Source organism: Perca fluviatilis, chromosome 3, assembly GCF_010015445.1.
Source record: "Perca fluviatilis chromosome 3, GENO_Pfluv_1.0, whole genome shotgun sequence".
Taxonomy (NCBI): Eukaryota; Metazoa; Chordata; class Actinopteri; order Perciformes; family Percidae; genus Perca; species Perca fluviatilis.
The window spans coordinates 4,045,499-4,063,604 of NC_053114.1; the positions used below are offsets into that span (position 1 = coordinate 4,045,499).

General features: G+C 41.3%; 1 protein-coding gene across 1 annotated transcript in view; it reads left to right on the top strand.

The window, feature by feature from the left end:
• The window catches only part of LOC120556182 (neural-cadherin-like), a 279,033-nt gene that overhangs the window by 172,467 nt on the left and 88,460 nt on the right, over positions 1–18,106 (top strand). The window contains exons 13-15 of the mRNA XM_039795609.1: positions 1,608–1,857; positions 7,227–7,354; positions 8,135–8,321. Coding sequence (XP_039651543.1) covers positions 1,608–1,857; positions 7,227–7,354; positions 8,135–8,321 — 565 coding nt within the window. The remainder of the gene's footprint in view (positions 1–1,607; positions 1,858–7,226; positions 7,355–8,134; positions 8,322–18,106) is intronic.

Sequence of the window (18,106 nt, forward strand, 5' to 3'; positions counted from 1 at the left end):
CTATGCTTTGCAGGTTGAATGTATACAGCTAGGTCACCCATAGGCAAGCCGAATCATGCCCAAAATGGCATTTTTGATTTAAATTGGGGTGTATTTGGCATCACCTCTGTACGGTCCTCTCCCTAATTAGTTTATGGAGAATAAGGATTGAAGAAAAGAGTGTGTTTCCCTTTGATCCCCGCTATAAAACACTTGTTTTTCCTTTGGGCAGATTATTTCCCACTATTTAGAATGCACACTTACACTGAATCTCAGCAGCAGCTGTTCTTGTTTTTGTTACTGTCAAAGAATTTCTAATATAGGAAGAAGTTCCACTCCCTCGTTACTTCCGGCTTCTGAACTGGTTGCAATTCCAGCAGAGTTCCATATAGGGGGCGCTCACAGGCCAGTGCAGAATGAATGGGACTCTATGGAACTATACCCCTCAAAATCCACTTATATATATATATATATATATATATATATATATATATATTATACTTTTTTGTCTAGTAATTTGAATGATGCATTCGAAAGGGGAGGCAAAGAAAATACACACTGCTGGATGTTAGATTTTTTTAAAGTCGTTTTTTTGTTTTAAAAAGCCTTTTAAAATGTCAATGACGTCATACACGTAGACGCCCAGAGATACTGCTTTACGGCAAGCTCTGAGTCGCTTCCTTTGTTCTCTCGAGGCATCGACAACACAGCTAACAGGTTCGGCTCTCCCTGTTAATACACGTGCTAGAAAGAGGTTTGCTAATGTTTTAAAGACCACGCCGAAATATTTACTCTGACATTCAGGCTCTGCTTCGGATGCCGTCAAGCGGGATCTCCGATCGTAATCACTCCTTCACTGACCAATCAGCATTCATTAGCAGAATGCTAGCGTGTTATGGGCAACAACGACTCCCCCTGTAAGAAATCAAAAGGACATAATTACTCGTTCATTCAACTTTCGACCTATAACCCATGTTGAACTTGCAAAAACTACAATCAAATCTGAGGTTTCTCAACGACAGTCAGGTGAAAGAGACACATTTAGCCGTCTAGCTCCATAGAGTCCCATTCATTTTGCACTGGACCGCGATCACCCCCAGTGGAACTCTGGTGGAACTGCAACCAAATTCGGTACAATGGGGCTGAATAGGGAGTGGAACGGCTTTCCGTAGACCGGCTTTGTTACTGTCCTTAGGATCCATTTCCAGTTGATAAATGGAACCATGCAAAATGTCTGTCAAATGCATATTTCTGTCTGTTTGTAAGATTGTATTTTGTTGGTCAACTCTCACTTACAGAGAAAGTAAGTACACATGAAGTGGAAGTAATCATAATCAATTGATTCTAAATGTAAGAAAGGACAACTACATAAAGTAATTGCCCATGTTTAAATGATGAAGTGTATGCCCATATGTTAGCATGGACACATAAAAAACCTACCTGCTGCTGAAAAGGGAGTTATATTGGGTTTACATTTTTCTTCACTTATTGGGTAAGATACCTCATGTTGTCTACAACAACTGACGTGGCTTTAGACCGGGACCAGTACTGGCTGGAGACCATTACTAAAAGTCCCACAAATGAGATATGTTATCATATTGATGTATCATATTCTTTGTTTTAAACAGACCATCAAGGCCACCTCCCCTCTTGGGGATCCCAGAGTAACTTACAACTTGGAGGATGGCATGGTCCCAGAGACCAATATGCCTGTTCGCTTCTACTTGACCCCCAACCGAGAGGATGGTTCGGCCTCCATCCTTGTGGCAGAGCCCTTGGACTACGAGACCACCAGAAACTTCATGCTGCGGGTTCGAGCTCAGAATGTAGCTGCTGTACCGTTGGCGGCCTTCACCACGGTGTACATCAATGTCACAGGTGAGTCTTCTTAATTGTTTTTTTGTTTTTTTTTTGTTGGCGACAGACATGATGGAATTGGGCAGTTGATGATTCATTGTTTGATGGCTGAGCTATAAGCTAATGGAAGAATAGGAAATATTTCACTTGATGAATTCAAAAGATGGGCCTAATGGACTTTTTAGAACATAAATAATAAAAACAGTCGAGCAGCATTGGGCACTATGCCTTTTTAAAACTGAACTTCTGACCCAGTTAAGGTCTAGCAGAAGGACCCAGTTAGGCTCTAGCAGCTCATACTGTATATTACAAAAGTGCATACCCAGAACATGTTATTGACACACAGTTCGCACAAGGTGCTTGAAGTGCTTGAATTTTGAGTGGGGGAAATCAAGTATTCGAATATCTTAAAAAATAGCCCCTTTTTATGTAACCAAGTGCTTTAAAAGTCCTTGAAATTCAAATGAGGCACATAACTCTCTTATATTTTGACCAAACTTTTGTTTATCAAGTCATTATTATTAAAGTGCTCAGAATCAGAAATCATTCAATGTCTCCCGCTCTTTTCTTCCGCGCCTTAACGAGCCTGTTACCAAAACACCAAATATACTAGGGAAGTGTACATGTAATCCTGCAAATTCTTGTAAGCGGTGGGTGAACAATGCTGGTGTGATAGATTTTATAACATTGTCTGTCGATACACTTTGTCTTCGGGCTTTGTCTGAATGTTTTAATAGAGCTGGCTAGGGAGGCAGGGGCTCGCTAACATAGTACTCGCTACTACCTTAACATACATTTCGAAACCGAGATCTTCACATTTTACAAGCACTTACTCTTGCAACTATTTTCTTTTCCAACAAAGTATCCTGTGTGTGTGTGTGTGTGTGTGTGTGTGTGTGTGTGTGTGTGTGTGTGTGTGGCTTACTTCTAACCAATGAGCCTAATATTTGTGGTGCACATTTATGACTGTATGCTCAAGGACCTTTCGCAGTTGCGGCGGTTCTCAATCTTTGAAATGCCTTGAAAAATGTACTTTGGCTGCTCTGTTTTAATATAATCTAGTACAGTGCCCATTGAAAATGTGCCTATTTGGAACAGGCCGATTGCTTGGCCTATGGTATTGCTGCTTTTAGAATTCTCCAAAACCAAATAGTACCCCAACATTACTCACAGATGGACCGCAAAGCACTTAGTTTCCTCTTAGCGAAATAATATACAACGAAAAAGCTTGTGTTATGTAGTGCCTTTTTTCCCCAACCTTATTCAACACAACAGTTGCGATGGTCTGTCAGCTTTCCACTCGTGCTTCAGGAACGTGAAGAAAAGTTTGCTTGTTACATCCAGCAATCATGTTACGTTACAAGCAGCAAAAAGTGAACCGGAGTCAAAGCCGGTAAACCTCCCCCACCCCCGCTGCTGTCCAGAGTGTGTCAACAGTCTGCTACGTGCTGCACCAGCAGCTTATTGTTCAGCCGTTTAGTTTTATTTTTAATATCTATTATCCAATGCTGTCCAAATTTCTCCAAAATCCAAACCCTGAGTTCATTGGGTACCCAGGAAAACCAAGTGTGAAGTAGAATGGATGATTCAGGAGATATTTCACAGACATACAGACATCCTCTGCAAAGAAATTCCAGCCGGGACTCCTGTTCCAGTCGCTCTCATATCGTTCTTTCATGTCTGTCATTATTGTATGGTACTTCTAAGTATAATTACTTTAGTTTGGTGTAACTCTGTTTCAGTTAATACTCAGCCATTGGTAACTAGGTTTAAGTCGCCGTTGCTAGTCCCTGACCTTGCTCCTCAAAATAACTCTGCCTACCCCACATGTCCCAGACTCTCCTGCATTTAATCCCACTGCACACACACACACACACACACACACACACACACACACACACACACACACACACACACACACACACACACACACATGCATATATACCCCATTCTATAACATTGGTTCTAATCCAGTGAGAAATAATTAATTCACATAGACCCTCTCCCTTCTCTTGCGTCCCTTTTATGTCCCTCTTCAAACATCCCCTTCTCCTCCTTTCGCTCGCCCCTCCTCTTGCTTATCTGTCTTAATAAGAAAGTTCTTTGACCCCTCCTGAGGCATTGCAGCTGAGGAAGGGAGGGAGGTCTGTAATGGATTTAAGACCCCATTTTTAATTCATAGATTAAGACATTTACCAGGAAGAAAGGGTTGGAAAAAATGGTCCACGGAGCAGCGGTACAATTAATGTTGCTCTATTCAAGTCCTTTCTGTAATGCTTTTGGCCTTAAATCAACTATGTTCAAATTTGGTTTCTGCTTTTCAGGCAAACTTGTTAGGCTTCAAGGTAACTGTTGGACATTTTGTCCATTTTTATTGGCCTGATGCAGTAAATGCTTTGATCTCGATGCTAACAGGGCTTGGAAAAATGACCCCACAAAAAATTGAATATGTCTGTTGTCAGAGCTACAGAAAATGTGTGGACTAATCTAAATCAATAAGCTGGCAAGCGAGCCACCATGGTGCTAATGCTGATCTCTTACAATGTACTTGTTTCCCATGTTTCCATATATCCCACGAAACAAATGTTGAAAACTAGGATGAATTCTTACCATACAATATCCAGATCTAAACAGAATGTGAAGGGGATATAGATTTCCTCCTTTATTCCAATAGCTGCCAGCTTGCTTCTTTATTAAGGTGCCAAATCAACCCAAGTCCAGAACTCTTCATGGCAACATCATAAGGAGGACAGCAGCTGCTCTGAAGGCCAATATGCACCAACAATAAGCAGCATATTTACTGCCAATTTGTTAATCTTTCTTTCTTTATTCACTACCTACAAATTCACCTTTAAGAAGACTTCAGAAAAAAAGAAAGTTATTGATTTAAAAGGAAATTCAGTGGGCACATAGTTGATGCAGTCAAACTTAGTGGGCGTTCAGACTGCAAACATCCCTACATTAAAACAACTGAAAGTGTTGAGTTGGTGGGCGGTTGCTTCAGGTACCGGTGAGACAAGAAATATGATCCAGGAAGTTCAGTTTTAGGAACAGGTAAAAGAGTTTAAAGGCTCACTAGACACCAAAACTCTACTCAGCAGTTTACAATACTCTGAGGCAGGATTTTACAACTCTGGAAAGTTATTATTTGGTCTTTTGTTACAATGGTTGCAAGGTAAACAGGAGAAATATGGATTTCCCATTACAAATAAATCCACTAGGAAGGTGCACTTGCACATACTGTATGGCCGAAGCTGTTCCTTTTCTGTGTCCTGGCAAAAGCTAACTGTTGTAGTGTTTGTTTGGCTTAGGTATTTTGCTGAAGTGTGAGTAAGTAGTAGTAGTACTAGTAGTAATAGCAGCAGTAGTAGCAGTAGTAGTATGAGTAGTAGGAACCTTTTATCTATACAGGACTTCTCCAAACAACAGTTACAAAGTTCTTTTCTTTTCCACTTGAAAGTAGCAATTCAAAATAGTTATAAATTCCAATTACAAATAGTCGGGATGCACCGATTCATTGGTATGCTAATGTTATGATCTCCTCCAATGCTGTGGTTATCAAGGACTGCGTCTTGCTGGTGGTGGTTTATGTCACTGATCTGTGTCCGACACAGTGTTAAATACTCCCACAGGGCCAACGTGTTTTACTGTAAACAAACCACACATGGACATGGCACCCCTTGACTTCTTAAGTCATGCCCACGTCGTTTCCAGTCAGTGGCTTCTTTTCTTAATCAGCAGCTGCAGTAGCACTAAATGCAAGCGATCTCTTCATACTGTCCCGAGTGAGACTGCAAAAAAACAGCACATATTCATTGGCCACTGCCATCGGTGAATGTCATCTTATTTGGCAGTGAACAAGGCAAATATCGGCCGATACCAATGTATCCCTGCATCCCTGACAAATTTAAAGCCAATTAAAAGTATTTTGCCACACAGCACTGACTCAGCTGGCCTTGTGCTGATGTGAAAGCTGTTCCAATGTATCAGAGATAAAACAGCAGAAACACGATCTCCCTTTGTTTTGAGCCAGACTGCAGAACCTCTGAAAGCTTTCTATCAGCACATCTGAAAAGTCTGGTTACGGAATATGGGGTTAAAAGATCAGAAATGTACAATGGATCCAAACCATGACCTTGGCTATCAATGTAAATAACAGAATCTAAAATTGAATTCTAAAATGCAACAGTTGTCACCGCACTGCAGCTAGATACATATATGCTCTGTGCATTTGTTGTTACTCAATGTGAAACCATGCTGATGGTCCAAAGGCAGACTTGCCTTTACACAACCATTTGTACTAGGGGTGTCACGATACCAAAAATTCAGTAGTCGGTGCAAATACCAGTAAAATAACACGATTCTCGATGCCGTCTCAAAATGTCATAACAAGACATACAAAACAATTGAGACACAGCTAGTAAAGTGATCCAGACTGGTCCTTGCTAATGCCGCCATGCTAACTGCTAGCTAACGTTACAGGAAGACCAGGCAAGGGGCCACGGTTGTTTACAACGTGTAGCCTGTTCAGCGGCCGTAGCCGACAACGGTGAGTTATTTGAAGCCAAGAAAGGGGGCTGTAAATCAGGAAGAGAGGACCATGAGTTTGCAGTGAACATGCCTTTTTCTTTAGGTTGGGTAGAATCTATCTCCGTTGACTCTCGTTCATATTTTTTCAAAAGATATGGACCGGAAGTAGAAGGGCGTGACTTTGTTCGTGACCTCCTTCCTTCTGAATGTATCGACTGGAACTCTCTTTAGCGTATACTTCCCCCATCAGTTCCGGAAGAGGCGCAGCACCGATGCTGCTAACACTAGCATCGGCGCTCATGGTGCTTACGGTGCTCAAAAAAAATGGGCATCGTCTGTGTTTTTTTATAGTAGAACCAAAAGCTATCGCAAGTATAGGTTCTTGTGACATCCCTAATTTGGTCACTTGAACTAAGTTGGTAAATGATCTACGATAAGTGGCAAATAAGCGTTGTATTCCAAAAGGCACTAAGTGTTAGCGAAAGAAGCTAATTGAACTGCAATAACCCTTAAATGATATTCACAAATGTGGCTAAACTGAACGCAGGGCACTAGAAATAAAACATATCCTTTGAGTATCCAAGATTGTGCTCAAGTGATTCTCGGGAGCTTTATCTATCTATAATATAAAAAATACTACTTGACATATTACTTTAAAAAAAAGAAGACTTATCGAATTGATAATTGTGCTACTAACATTACTTGTTGGTAATAAGCAGGTATGTAGATTTCTAGATGGTTGTTACCACCTAGTGCTGCAGGCAATTTGGGCCCATCAATCATCTATGACATTTTATCAAATCCACCACATACGCAATGCAAAAATAACACTCTCCCTTCCTATCCTCTTCCTTCTCTAGATGTCAATGACAACGTCCCATTTTTCACTTCCTCTATCTACGAAGCCTCGGTCACTGAAGGCGCAGAATCCGGAACTTTGGTTTTCCAGGTTTTAGCCAATGACCTCGACTTGGGTCTCAATGGCAAGGTGAAAACACACACACACACACACACACACACACACACACACACACACACACACACACACACAGGCACACACACACACGCTGTGGTAAAAGTGTTAATGTTGCTTTTGCGTAGTCAGTTGAAAGTTCCTTTTGAATAGATGCACTCAATAATTTTTTTAGTCTGCCTCTTTTTTTTGATGATTTAAAATGTGTTCTTCCTTGCTGTGTAAATAAGCCGTTTAACAGTGTTTTAGCACCTTTTCCTAAAAATCTGTCATATGCAGAACTTTTTTTTCATTGAATGATCTCCCAAGTAGCATACATTTTATCAAAGGAAAGGCAAGTTTTAAAAACGAAAGTTAAATCTCACCTTTATTTAAAATGTGTATCTAGAGGTTTTGTATCTTATTTTCTTTTGTTGTAATACATATTTGTTCTCCTTCTTTGTCCTTGTGAGCTAGCTCGATGTTAACTCTAAACCTTTGTCATGTTGTGTAATATTGTAATATGTGTAATATAATGTTGTTTTTTAGATAAATTTTTTTCCTTGGGTTTTCCTGGTTGTCTCCTTGATATTTCGTTTTATACTTGTTAGAATTTGTTCTGTTTCTTTTCTTTTCTTTTCCGTTATGTGTCATGAAATGTTTGAATATTGTCTGATTTTATGTTTTTTTTTGGACCCCAGGAAGACTAGCTGGTCACCTAGGCGTCAGATAATGGGGATCCTTATAAAAACCTAACTAAACTAAAACCTGACCCTCTATATCTATTTTTGTCTGGCTCAACCCCCCACCACCCAGATCTCCTACTCCCTGCTGGAGGACCGAAGTGGGGACCACCAGTATTTCCGTATTGACCCAGAGCTGGGATTCATCTACTCCCAGACTGTGTTTGACCGCGAGACCAAAAGCTCCTACCTGTTGGAGGTTCAGTCTGTGGATGGCTGGGAATCGGCGCGGCCTGGCAAACATGGACAGCCCAACTCTGGTGAGTGAGGCTGACACTGCACTGAACAACCTGCGACTGAATTGATGGTTAAGTTCGGGTTGCTGAGGTGTTGTTGCAGTTTGTCCAGTATTGTTATGTCTCCTTTACCTTCCACGGCAGTTGGATTCTCGCGACATCACGAGGTCATGCCAGAATCGCCGGATCACATGTCAGACGAAAATCATCTTGTCAGGCCAAAAAAGTAACACAGACAGACGGTGCGTTCACTTGAAACTCGCCAGCCTCGTGGTGCATTTTAAGTTATTGTAAAATACCCTTTTCCCATCTGGTGCTTGTTTTTCTCGTTTACAAGCAATTTACTGGTGAAATAAGTCATTGTTATAAGTTATTGTTATTACATTATTAATCAATCATTTAATTTTGACCATATGGGCTTAGTAATAAACAAGCCGTTCTTTAATGTCACCAACTGTCGTTTTGTTGTCCTTTTTTATATTTTATATTATAAACATTATGAATATATTATATATATTTCGGTTCAGGCAGCGTTTAGGCACCAGCGCCGTTTTAAAAGTATTGATATAGCACCGGTATCGGAGAAAAAACCAAACGATGCCCAACCCTACACATAATGTAAAACTGCTGCTTTGGTTAAAAAAACAATGCAACTGATCTGAGCTGGTGTTCTGCCTATAATGGAGTGGAATGGAAATTTCAAAGTGACCCCAAACTTTTGACCGTTAGTGTATGTGGACACATGGACATCACACCCATATGTGATGTGTTGAACATCTTATTAAACGGCTGCTGTCACAGCCCCCACTCCTCTCGCAAGGCTTTCCACCTGATTCAGGAACCTGTCTTCAGGGATTTGCTCCCATTCAGGAGTGCCAGTGAGGTCGGCCACTGATGTTAGGGGGTAAAGCCTGGCTCGCGGTCGGCATTGCGCTTCACTCCAAAAGTGGATGGGGTTTAGGTCAGGGTCCTACAACGCACACACGCAGGCCCAGACGCACGCACTCACGCACCCAAACTCACACAACGGCCCTGGACCATTTTTCGTCTGACACCCAACAGTTGGCACTGTGCATTCAGGCAGGATGTGCCTTCATGTTCTCCTGACCTAATTATGTCAAACCCTGCTTTCCAAGTAGTGAAGCATCATTCATTACTGCAGAGTAGACATTTGTAGTGCTCTAGCACGCCGTGCTTTACACTAGTCCAACCAAGGCTTGGCTTTGCGTATGGTCATTGGTCATTTTTTTGTTTATTTTTAGCCTAGAAAACACATCCGAAACAAGTCCACAAGTTTGCCACTCAGTAGCTTATTTAGATAGGCCTATATTACTTTTATTGAAAGTCACTACAATGATGACTACATTATTTTGGCCATGTGTGAAACTATGGATATTGTGTAAGAATGTGTGCATGTGTGCATGTGTGTGGCTGGCTGTGTGTGGTGTAATTGGCCGTTTGCATGACTCTTCTGCAAATATGAGCTACTGTATGAGAGGTTCTTGTGCATACTATGAAATCGAATCCTGCGGGGACCACTGCATATGGTGATCTTTGGCTTGTGTGCCACTGCAAGGAAATCAGTCCACTTCTTCGAGCTTGTGTGGCCTACCGCTTCACTGCTGAACTGTCATTGCTCCTAAGCTGGACAGGGAAGACATTTGACGGACGGACTTATTGGAAATATTATTTCCTTTGACATTGCCACATTAAACGTCACTGAGCTCCTTAGTATAACATATTCTACTGCAAATGTCGATGCATTCAGATTGCATAGCTGCATGCTTGACGTTCTGAAACCACTAATTGGAAGGGCTATCCACACACTTTTCTATCATAATATGTCATTAGATACTACAGTCGCTTAACTAAAGACTTTTTTACCCAGCAGTTGAAGCAGTTAGAATGGAACATACTTTACTGTCATTGCACAAGCTTGTGTACAACGAAATTTGCTGTGCCATACCTGAATATAAAAGTAATAAATACACAAATAAATACTCTGACATACTGTACACTCCTAACATACACTTGTATCCCAATCAATAAATATATGAACAAGCATTTTAAAAGCATGGAAACAGTATGCACGGGTTGTATCACTGCACATCTAGTTCATGACACCCAGGTGGGGAGATGTTTGATTTTGTTCGGTTCAGTGATGAGTCTTGGATTAAAAACGGTCCTTCAGTCTGGAAGTTGGAGCTTTGATCGCTCTGCTGTGCCTTCCAGAGGGTAACAGACAGAACAGGGGATGACAGGGCTGGGTCGCATCTGCCAGGATGTTGTTAGGTCTGCAGAGGCAGCGGGTCCTGAAGGTGTCCTCCAGAGAGGGCAGGGGGATTCCAATGATTTTTGCCGCAGTTTCTATGACTCTCTGGAGACATTTTTTTTTTCAATCAGCCTCTGTACGATCATCATACCAGGTAGATGTGAGTCCCCAGAAACTTAAAGCTGGCGACCCTCTCCACTTCCTCTCCCCCTGACAGTTAGTGGAGCATGGTCTCCTCTGTGTCTCCTGAAGTCACTGAGTTTGTTTGTCTTTTTAATGTTCAGTGTGTGGTTATTGTCCGTGCACCACTCTGTCACCCTGTCTATTTCCTCCCTGTATTGTGTTTCATTGTGGGTTGAAATCAGTCCCACCACTGTTGTATCAATTGCATTACGTATGTAAACAAAGATCACCACCCAGCTCAAAAGTTGTCAGATTGTTTTTTTTTTATTACCTACGATCTCTGCAGTTCATTTTGAACAAGTTAATTATACTGTTTATTGAATTAGTAGCTATCATGTAAAAATGCAAACAGATTGATGTAATTGCAGAAATGATTTAGATTCTGTTGATATTAGAGTTGTAATAGTAAATATAGTGGCGGCGGTTGCTGTTACACTGACTGAAAAGGAGGACACGCACAAGGAGGGAGAGAGCTGTAGACAGCTGCTCTGTAGACTTCAATTAAGGCTCCAAATCTTCATTGAAGGCAGCAATAAACTCTGTTTTCCTCTTTCTGTCTCTTCCCCACATCTGCTCATCTCTCCCTACTGAATGACCAAAGGCCATTTTTCTCATCCAGTCTCTCTCTCTCTCTCTCTCTCTCTCTCTCTCTCTCTTTCTCTCTCTTTCTTGCTCCGTCTCTTCCACCCATCTCTCCATTTCTCTCTCATTTGCTGCCAGATGAAATGCATACATGCTCAGTAGAATAGAGAGACACAGAGAAATGAACAGATGTTGAGGCAGATGGGTGGATGGACAGAAGTGTTGAAAAAACAGCAAGACACACCAGGATATATCTTTAAGACATTTGATTAGGGCTGCAACTAACGATTATTTTCATAGTCGATTAATCTGTTGATTTTTTTTTTTCGATTAAACGATTACTTGTCTGGTCTCTAAAATGTCAGAAAATGGTGAAAAATGTTGGATCAGTGTTTCCAAAAAAGCCCAAGATGACGTCCTCAAATGTCTTGTTTGTCCACAACTCAACGACATTGAGTTTACTGTCACAGAGGAGAGAAGAAACTAGAACATATTCACATTTAAGAAGCTGGAATTAGAGAACATTTACTTTTGTCTTAAAAAATTACTCACACCGACTAATCGATTATCAAAATAGTTGGCGATTAATTTAAGAGTTGACAACTAATCGATTAATTGTTGCAGCTCTTAACAGGTCCTAGGTTTGGCTCACTGACTTTTGTGTTAATATAAACAGAAGTTAAATATTAAGCAGAGCAGAGACTGCACTGAAGCTATGGGAGTTATTTTATTTTATCTTTTCTGTGTTATGAATATTGAATGAGGTGCCATGAAGAAGGAGGGGTGACAGGCAAATTAACAGATATTTAACCCAGATTCACACATTAAAACACTCAGCGAGTAGTAATAATGATAAACTTCATTCATATAGCATCACTTTTTTAAAACAATGTTATAAAGTGCTGCACGACAAGATGAAATACAACAAATGAAATACTAAAATACAATATTAATAAATAAAATGAAAATAAGAGTACATGTAATTGCAAGTGTTGATTTCCACAGGGAAATCATTTCACTGTGGCTTAACTGAATTTTACTCTTCAATCACTTAAACCTGTAAAAAAAAAATCCCACCACATTTTGAACAGCTGCAGTCCTTAAAACTTTTACTCTGAAGCAAACCTAAAAAATACAGAAATTAAAAACACGATTTATAAAAGCATGGCAACATACCAGGGTGGCATGTTGTGTTTCTCATTAAAAAGAAGGCAGAATACCAAAACAATCCCCTCAATCGCTGCTGAAATGGGGGATCTCTTTTCTTTTTTTTTTAACATCCAAAGATCATTAATAATTCATTTTAAAATGATAGAATTGATATAAATCTGATTTATCCCCCGACGCTCCTCAAATCAAAGGCTGTTCTTTCCCCTCCTATTCAGCTTCCTTTTGTTAAAGTTGATCAAATTCAGCTCTCATAGCTCTGATCGAGTAAGGAATACTTTTGACTATTAAATGGTTCACTGTAATAAATTTCATGTTCGTTTAACTTGGAAATGCAAGTTCCCCTGCTGCCTTGAAAATCGAAGTTCACTCAACTTGAAGACTGCCTTTGTTTCAACTCAGAAATTAAAGTTAATGAGGTTGATGTAACTACAGTGTTCTAGTTTTGTTAAAGTTGTTCTTTTAGTTGATTTAACTTTGTATTACTTGGTTTAACTTCATACTTTAAGTTCAAACAAATCATTTATTTTCTTTAATAATGCAAGAAACCTTCCTTGCCTAGTATAACAGAAATACCTTTCTGCTTTATTTCAACTCAAAGTTTCAAGTTAAAACAACATAACCACATTTATAGCAGATACTGTGGGTGTAATAGCGGCCTCTCTGCTGATCTTGTGTCACTTGACATAAAATGGCCGCTAGTGAAGTGACACGCCGCAGATTAATGACTGAAGAAAGCCTATTACTGCTCAACGTCTAACACTGTAATACTCCAGCTCTTCTTACCAAACATAACAGTCACTTAACTTATGGTTACAAATGTAAACCAGCACAACAATGACAATTACCAGGCAACAAAACACTACATTCTAAACACACGTTTAATAAACAGAATTCATAAAGTTACATTTGTATTTCGAACAAACTGCAAACTTTTCAACAAATTTTAACAAAACTCTATTTACCGCCTTGCATCATGGGAATTGGCCAGCCAGTGAACCAGTTGCAGTCCTGACTGCAATTGGTTGATAACTTAACTTACATACTTAAGTTCAATCAACACATACATTTTTTAAATAGTCAACCCAACGAATAAATGCAAGTTTAACTTTCAAAAACTCATAAAGTTGAGTTCAAAATCGACAACTTGTATAAGCTCGTTCAGTTAAAAATAAGAAATAAGTCAACATAACTAAATGGGTCTGTAATATTTTACAGTGTTGCAGTCTGAAAATCTTTTCTGGATACTTGTGACCATTGCTTTAATCGGGCTGCCACTCCCCGGTATCAAGTACCAGCACTTTGGATTTTACCTCCTGGTGAACCTCTGTACATAACCAAGCTTACATTATAGATAACTAGGAGAGAATCTGAGAGTGCTAGCCTCTGCCAAGGCCAATGGTACATTCACCTGCTCCTCGGAGGGTCCCATTCCTTTTTTTTTTTTTTTCAAGATTATTTTTTAGGCATTTTTCTTTTTAGGCCTCTATCTAATCTAAACAAAGACAATCACTTCTCTTTTTTATCGCACTAAAATCATCTCGACATAGACAGTCATTTCTCTTTTTTATTGCACTATTTGCACATTGACGCTGTACATTTCATATTTTATATATTATTACTGTATATTTGTTTTTATTATATATGTTTAAAGTATTGATAATATATGTTGTTTTTATTTGTTTGTATACCTGGAGTGGTAACGAAAATAATTTCCCCCTGGGATTATTAAAGTATTTCTGATTCTGATTCTGATTGACAGGACAGCTGAATAAATGAAAGGGGAGATAGAGGGTAAAATGACATGCAGCAAAGGGCCGCAGGTCAGAGTTGAACCTGGGCCTGCTGCGTCGAGGGGTAAACCTCTATATATGGGCTCCCGCTCTACCAACTGAGCTATCCGGGCACCCGGAGGCTCCCATTCCTAAGGTTGGGAAGTTGTTGGACGCTACAAAGAAGAAGAAGTGTTGTATTTTATTGCTCAGAGCGTTTAAACCTCACGTTTATAGCTTTTTCCAGTACAACGAAGATCAAAGGAAACATGAAATATGTACGGGAACTAATTTTTCCAATTAGTCCACATTATATATTATATACAACATGAATGCATCACAAATGTCCACTGTTAACGAAAGTGAAAAAATAGTTTGTGTATGATTTGGATCCACTCCAAAATGAAATGGGTTCCTTCTTGGCCCATGCTACACCCTTCAACCATGTTTTTATGAAAATTGGGCCAGTAGCTTTTCTGTAATCCTGCTGACAAACAAACAAACAAACATGACCTCCTTGGTGGAGGTGGAGGTAACAATTAGGACATCATGTCCTTGCTTTTAGTGCCAGCCCTTCTCATTGTCATTACTTCTTAGGCCATTCATCATATTTTACAATATATTTCTATTTGGATTGATTGAAGCCAACTTGAAAATGTATTTGTGTACTTAACTACTGTACATGCTTCTGTATATTGTTCATTAAAGTTCCAACTGTAACTGAAACTTCACATAAATAATACTAAGGGTACTAAAGGTTTTCTTTAATCCAGTCAACAGTGGTTGTAAGCATGATGTTCACATGATTTCACTGGATGGATTTCAGCATGTCAAATTTGGCTCAGGTGAAAAATACCTATGGTAGGATAGAATCTTGAACCCTTTGTTGCGGTTCTCTCAAGAGATTGCAACCAGATAATTAATAGTTGTATGAAGCAGGGCAGCCAGCTCTCATCACTTTCATTACTTTGAGAAAGTATTGATTGAGTGCTCACCTGCATTTCATGTGGCTTTGGTTTTGTGAGGATACTTCACCTGTGGCTCCATACTGAACTGAAGCTTCATATTTGAAGTACCTTCTTAAGTATCTTTTTCAAAAACATAACTTTAACCGAGGTGAATTCTGTCTCCCCTCCCAAAAAATATGTTTTCACCTCAGGATCAACTCAGGAATCAATGGGCTACTTTGTTTAAAATATTTACAAACCTGTGCATATGCTTTCGACTGTAATAAACAAAACCTAACAGTTTTAACATTGTGCTATATACCTGTTTTCTGCTGGTTGCAAATTAGTCACTCCCATTTGTATATTCCTCAAACATGATATCCTAACCCCAACACATGCAAACTCCTCTGATACATCAGTGTTGGTTGTTGGTTGTCTGTCTTCAAAAGAAAAAGTCACAAAATTGGCTTTAAACTCATGAATTTAACAACAACTATTTTCAGTGCTGACACCTGAGGTAAAGTGTGTCACTCCCCTGTCCCCCCGTGTCTCTCCCTGTCCTCCCCGCGTCCCTCCCTGTCCTCCCGCCCCCTCCTGTCCCCCCCCTGTCCTCCTGCGTCCCTCCCTGTCCTCCCCGCGTCCCTCTCTGTCCTCCCCGCGTCCCTCTCTGTCCTCCCCGCGTCCCTCTCTGTCCTCCCGCGTCCCTCTCTGTCCTCCTGCGTCCCTCTCTGTCCTCCCGGTCCCTCCCTGTCCTCCCCGCGTCCCTCTCTGTCCTCCCCGTGCCCCTCCTGCTCCTCCTCCCTCCCTCCCTGTCCTCCCCCGCGTCCCTCTCTGTCCTCCCGCGCCCCTCTCTGTCCTCCTGCGTCCCTCCCTGTCCTCCTGCGTCCCTCTCTGTCCTCCTGCGTCCCTCTCTGTCCTCCTGCGTCCCTCCCTGTCCTCCCGGCCCTCTCTGTCCTCCTGCGTCCCTCCCTGTCCTCCTGCGTCCCTCCCTATCCTCCCTCGTCCCTCCCTGTCCTCCCGTGTCCCTCTCTGTCCTCCTGCGTCCCTCCCTGTCCTCCCCGCGTCCCTCTCTGTCCTCCTGCGTCCCTCCCTGTCCTCCCCGTGTCCCTCTCTGTCCTCCCCGCGTCCCTCTCTGTCCTCCCCGCGTCCCTCTCTGTCCTCCTGCGTCCCTCCCTGTCCTCCCCGCGTCCCTCTCTGTCCTCCCCGCGTCCGTTTTCAACATGGAGGCCGGGTCACAAACAAACATTCTCATTTTACAGCTAAACAGTACACTGAAATGTGTTTCTGAAAACATGTGGGGCGAGAAATAGACAATGCAGTAACATAACCTTGTTTCACTGCCTAGTTTTGCAGCGTGATTGGAGTTTTGCCTCGACACGAAAGGACAAAATGGCATGAAAGTTAGTGGAAGGGTGTAGCATGGGCGACAGAGGAACCCATTACATTTCAGAGCGGATCCGAATCATGGGGCAGGTACACAAATTACTTTTCACTTTTGTTAACATTTTGAGATAGGGCACATGTGGTGACAAAATAATCTGAAAAATGAGTTCCCGACTGAGATAATTCACACTGCATTAACACTGTGAGATAGGGCAAGCCTTGGCGGAGGTCTGCGCTACGCCTTCTTGTTTTTTTATGTAACACCGCATCAAATTCGCATTTCAAAACAAGGTCAATAAATCAGGGCAGAGCTCTCATCATGCATGTAACTAAAGTTAAAGGCTCTCATGTGAAGGGCATGGCGGTTTTAGTTTGCTACCTTGCCTACGTAAGCTAACATTAGCATTAGCCTGCCAGGAGTTTTAGTTACCACTAATGTTATATACAGAAAAGCTGGCCTGCTAAAATTCAGTTGCGAATAATGAAACCATAGTCTTTCTCTACATTTCTACTAATGACCCTTTTAATTAGGGTGGAAGCGCGTGAGACAGTATTAGTTAATTTATACTGAATATAGTCTTGCATTGCCAGACCATCCTCCACAGCGCTGTGTGGCAAAATAGCCTCGGGAAGGAACTTGTTTTGGTGGAACGTGTGTACGTTCAAAAGTAGTTTTAGTCGTGCAACAGAAAACTCCGATTGGACAGATAGTCTAGCTAGCTGTCTAGATTTACCCTGCAGAGATCTGAGGAGCAGTTAACCATAGTCCTCAGAAATCCACCGGAGGTTAGAACGCCAACACAAAGAAAGAGGAAGGGGACGGACATCTGGCTGTAATGAGTGAAGTCTGGCCCATTTTCTGTCGGCAAAGGAGCAATTCTGGAAGTGGAACGCGGTTAAAGACTATACGAACATAGCTTGTGTCAACATTAAATTCAACATTAATTACTCAAAAGCCACAAGGTGCAAACCCTCATGTCTCATCTGACAAAACTATTCAAAGAAAAAGAATAGAAGACGTACAAGAGGGAAGGTGTGATAATATTCGCTGCATTTGACTTTGCACATCTACACATACTGACATACACATGGCACGCCAAGCACAAAGTTGCAAATTAGTGACAGCAAAATCGTGTTACGAAAATAACCTTGATGAAACCTGATTTCACAGGCAATTAACAAGCGAGCTAGTGTGTGGGGTGGGGCTGGGGGGGGGGTGATTTTTACACATACATGTCTGCGGAAGTGTGAAAACATGGATGAGTGGTCAGCGTTAGCAGAAGAGAGGGAGGATTAGGGGATGGCTGCTACATCTGCTTATCCACTTCCTGTGTTCTTCCTCCATCGCTCCGTTCTCTCCCTCTCACAGATTCTGAACAGGTGCAAAGCCCTGGCATCTGCGTCTTGTTTAGTCATAGCTGCATTTGTCTGCTATCTGTGCCATGAACTGTATACCATCTCTTCCACCCTGGCTTAAATAATGTATCTCATCTTGGGGCGTGT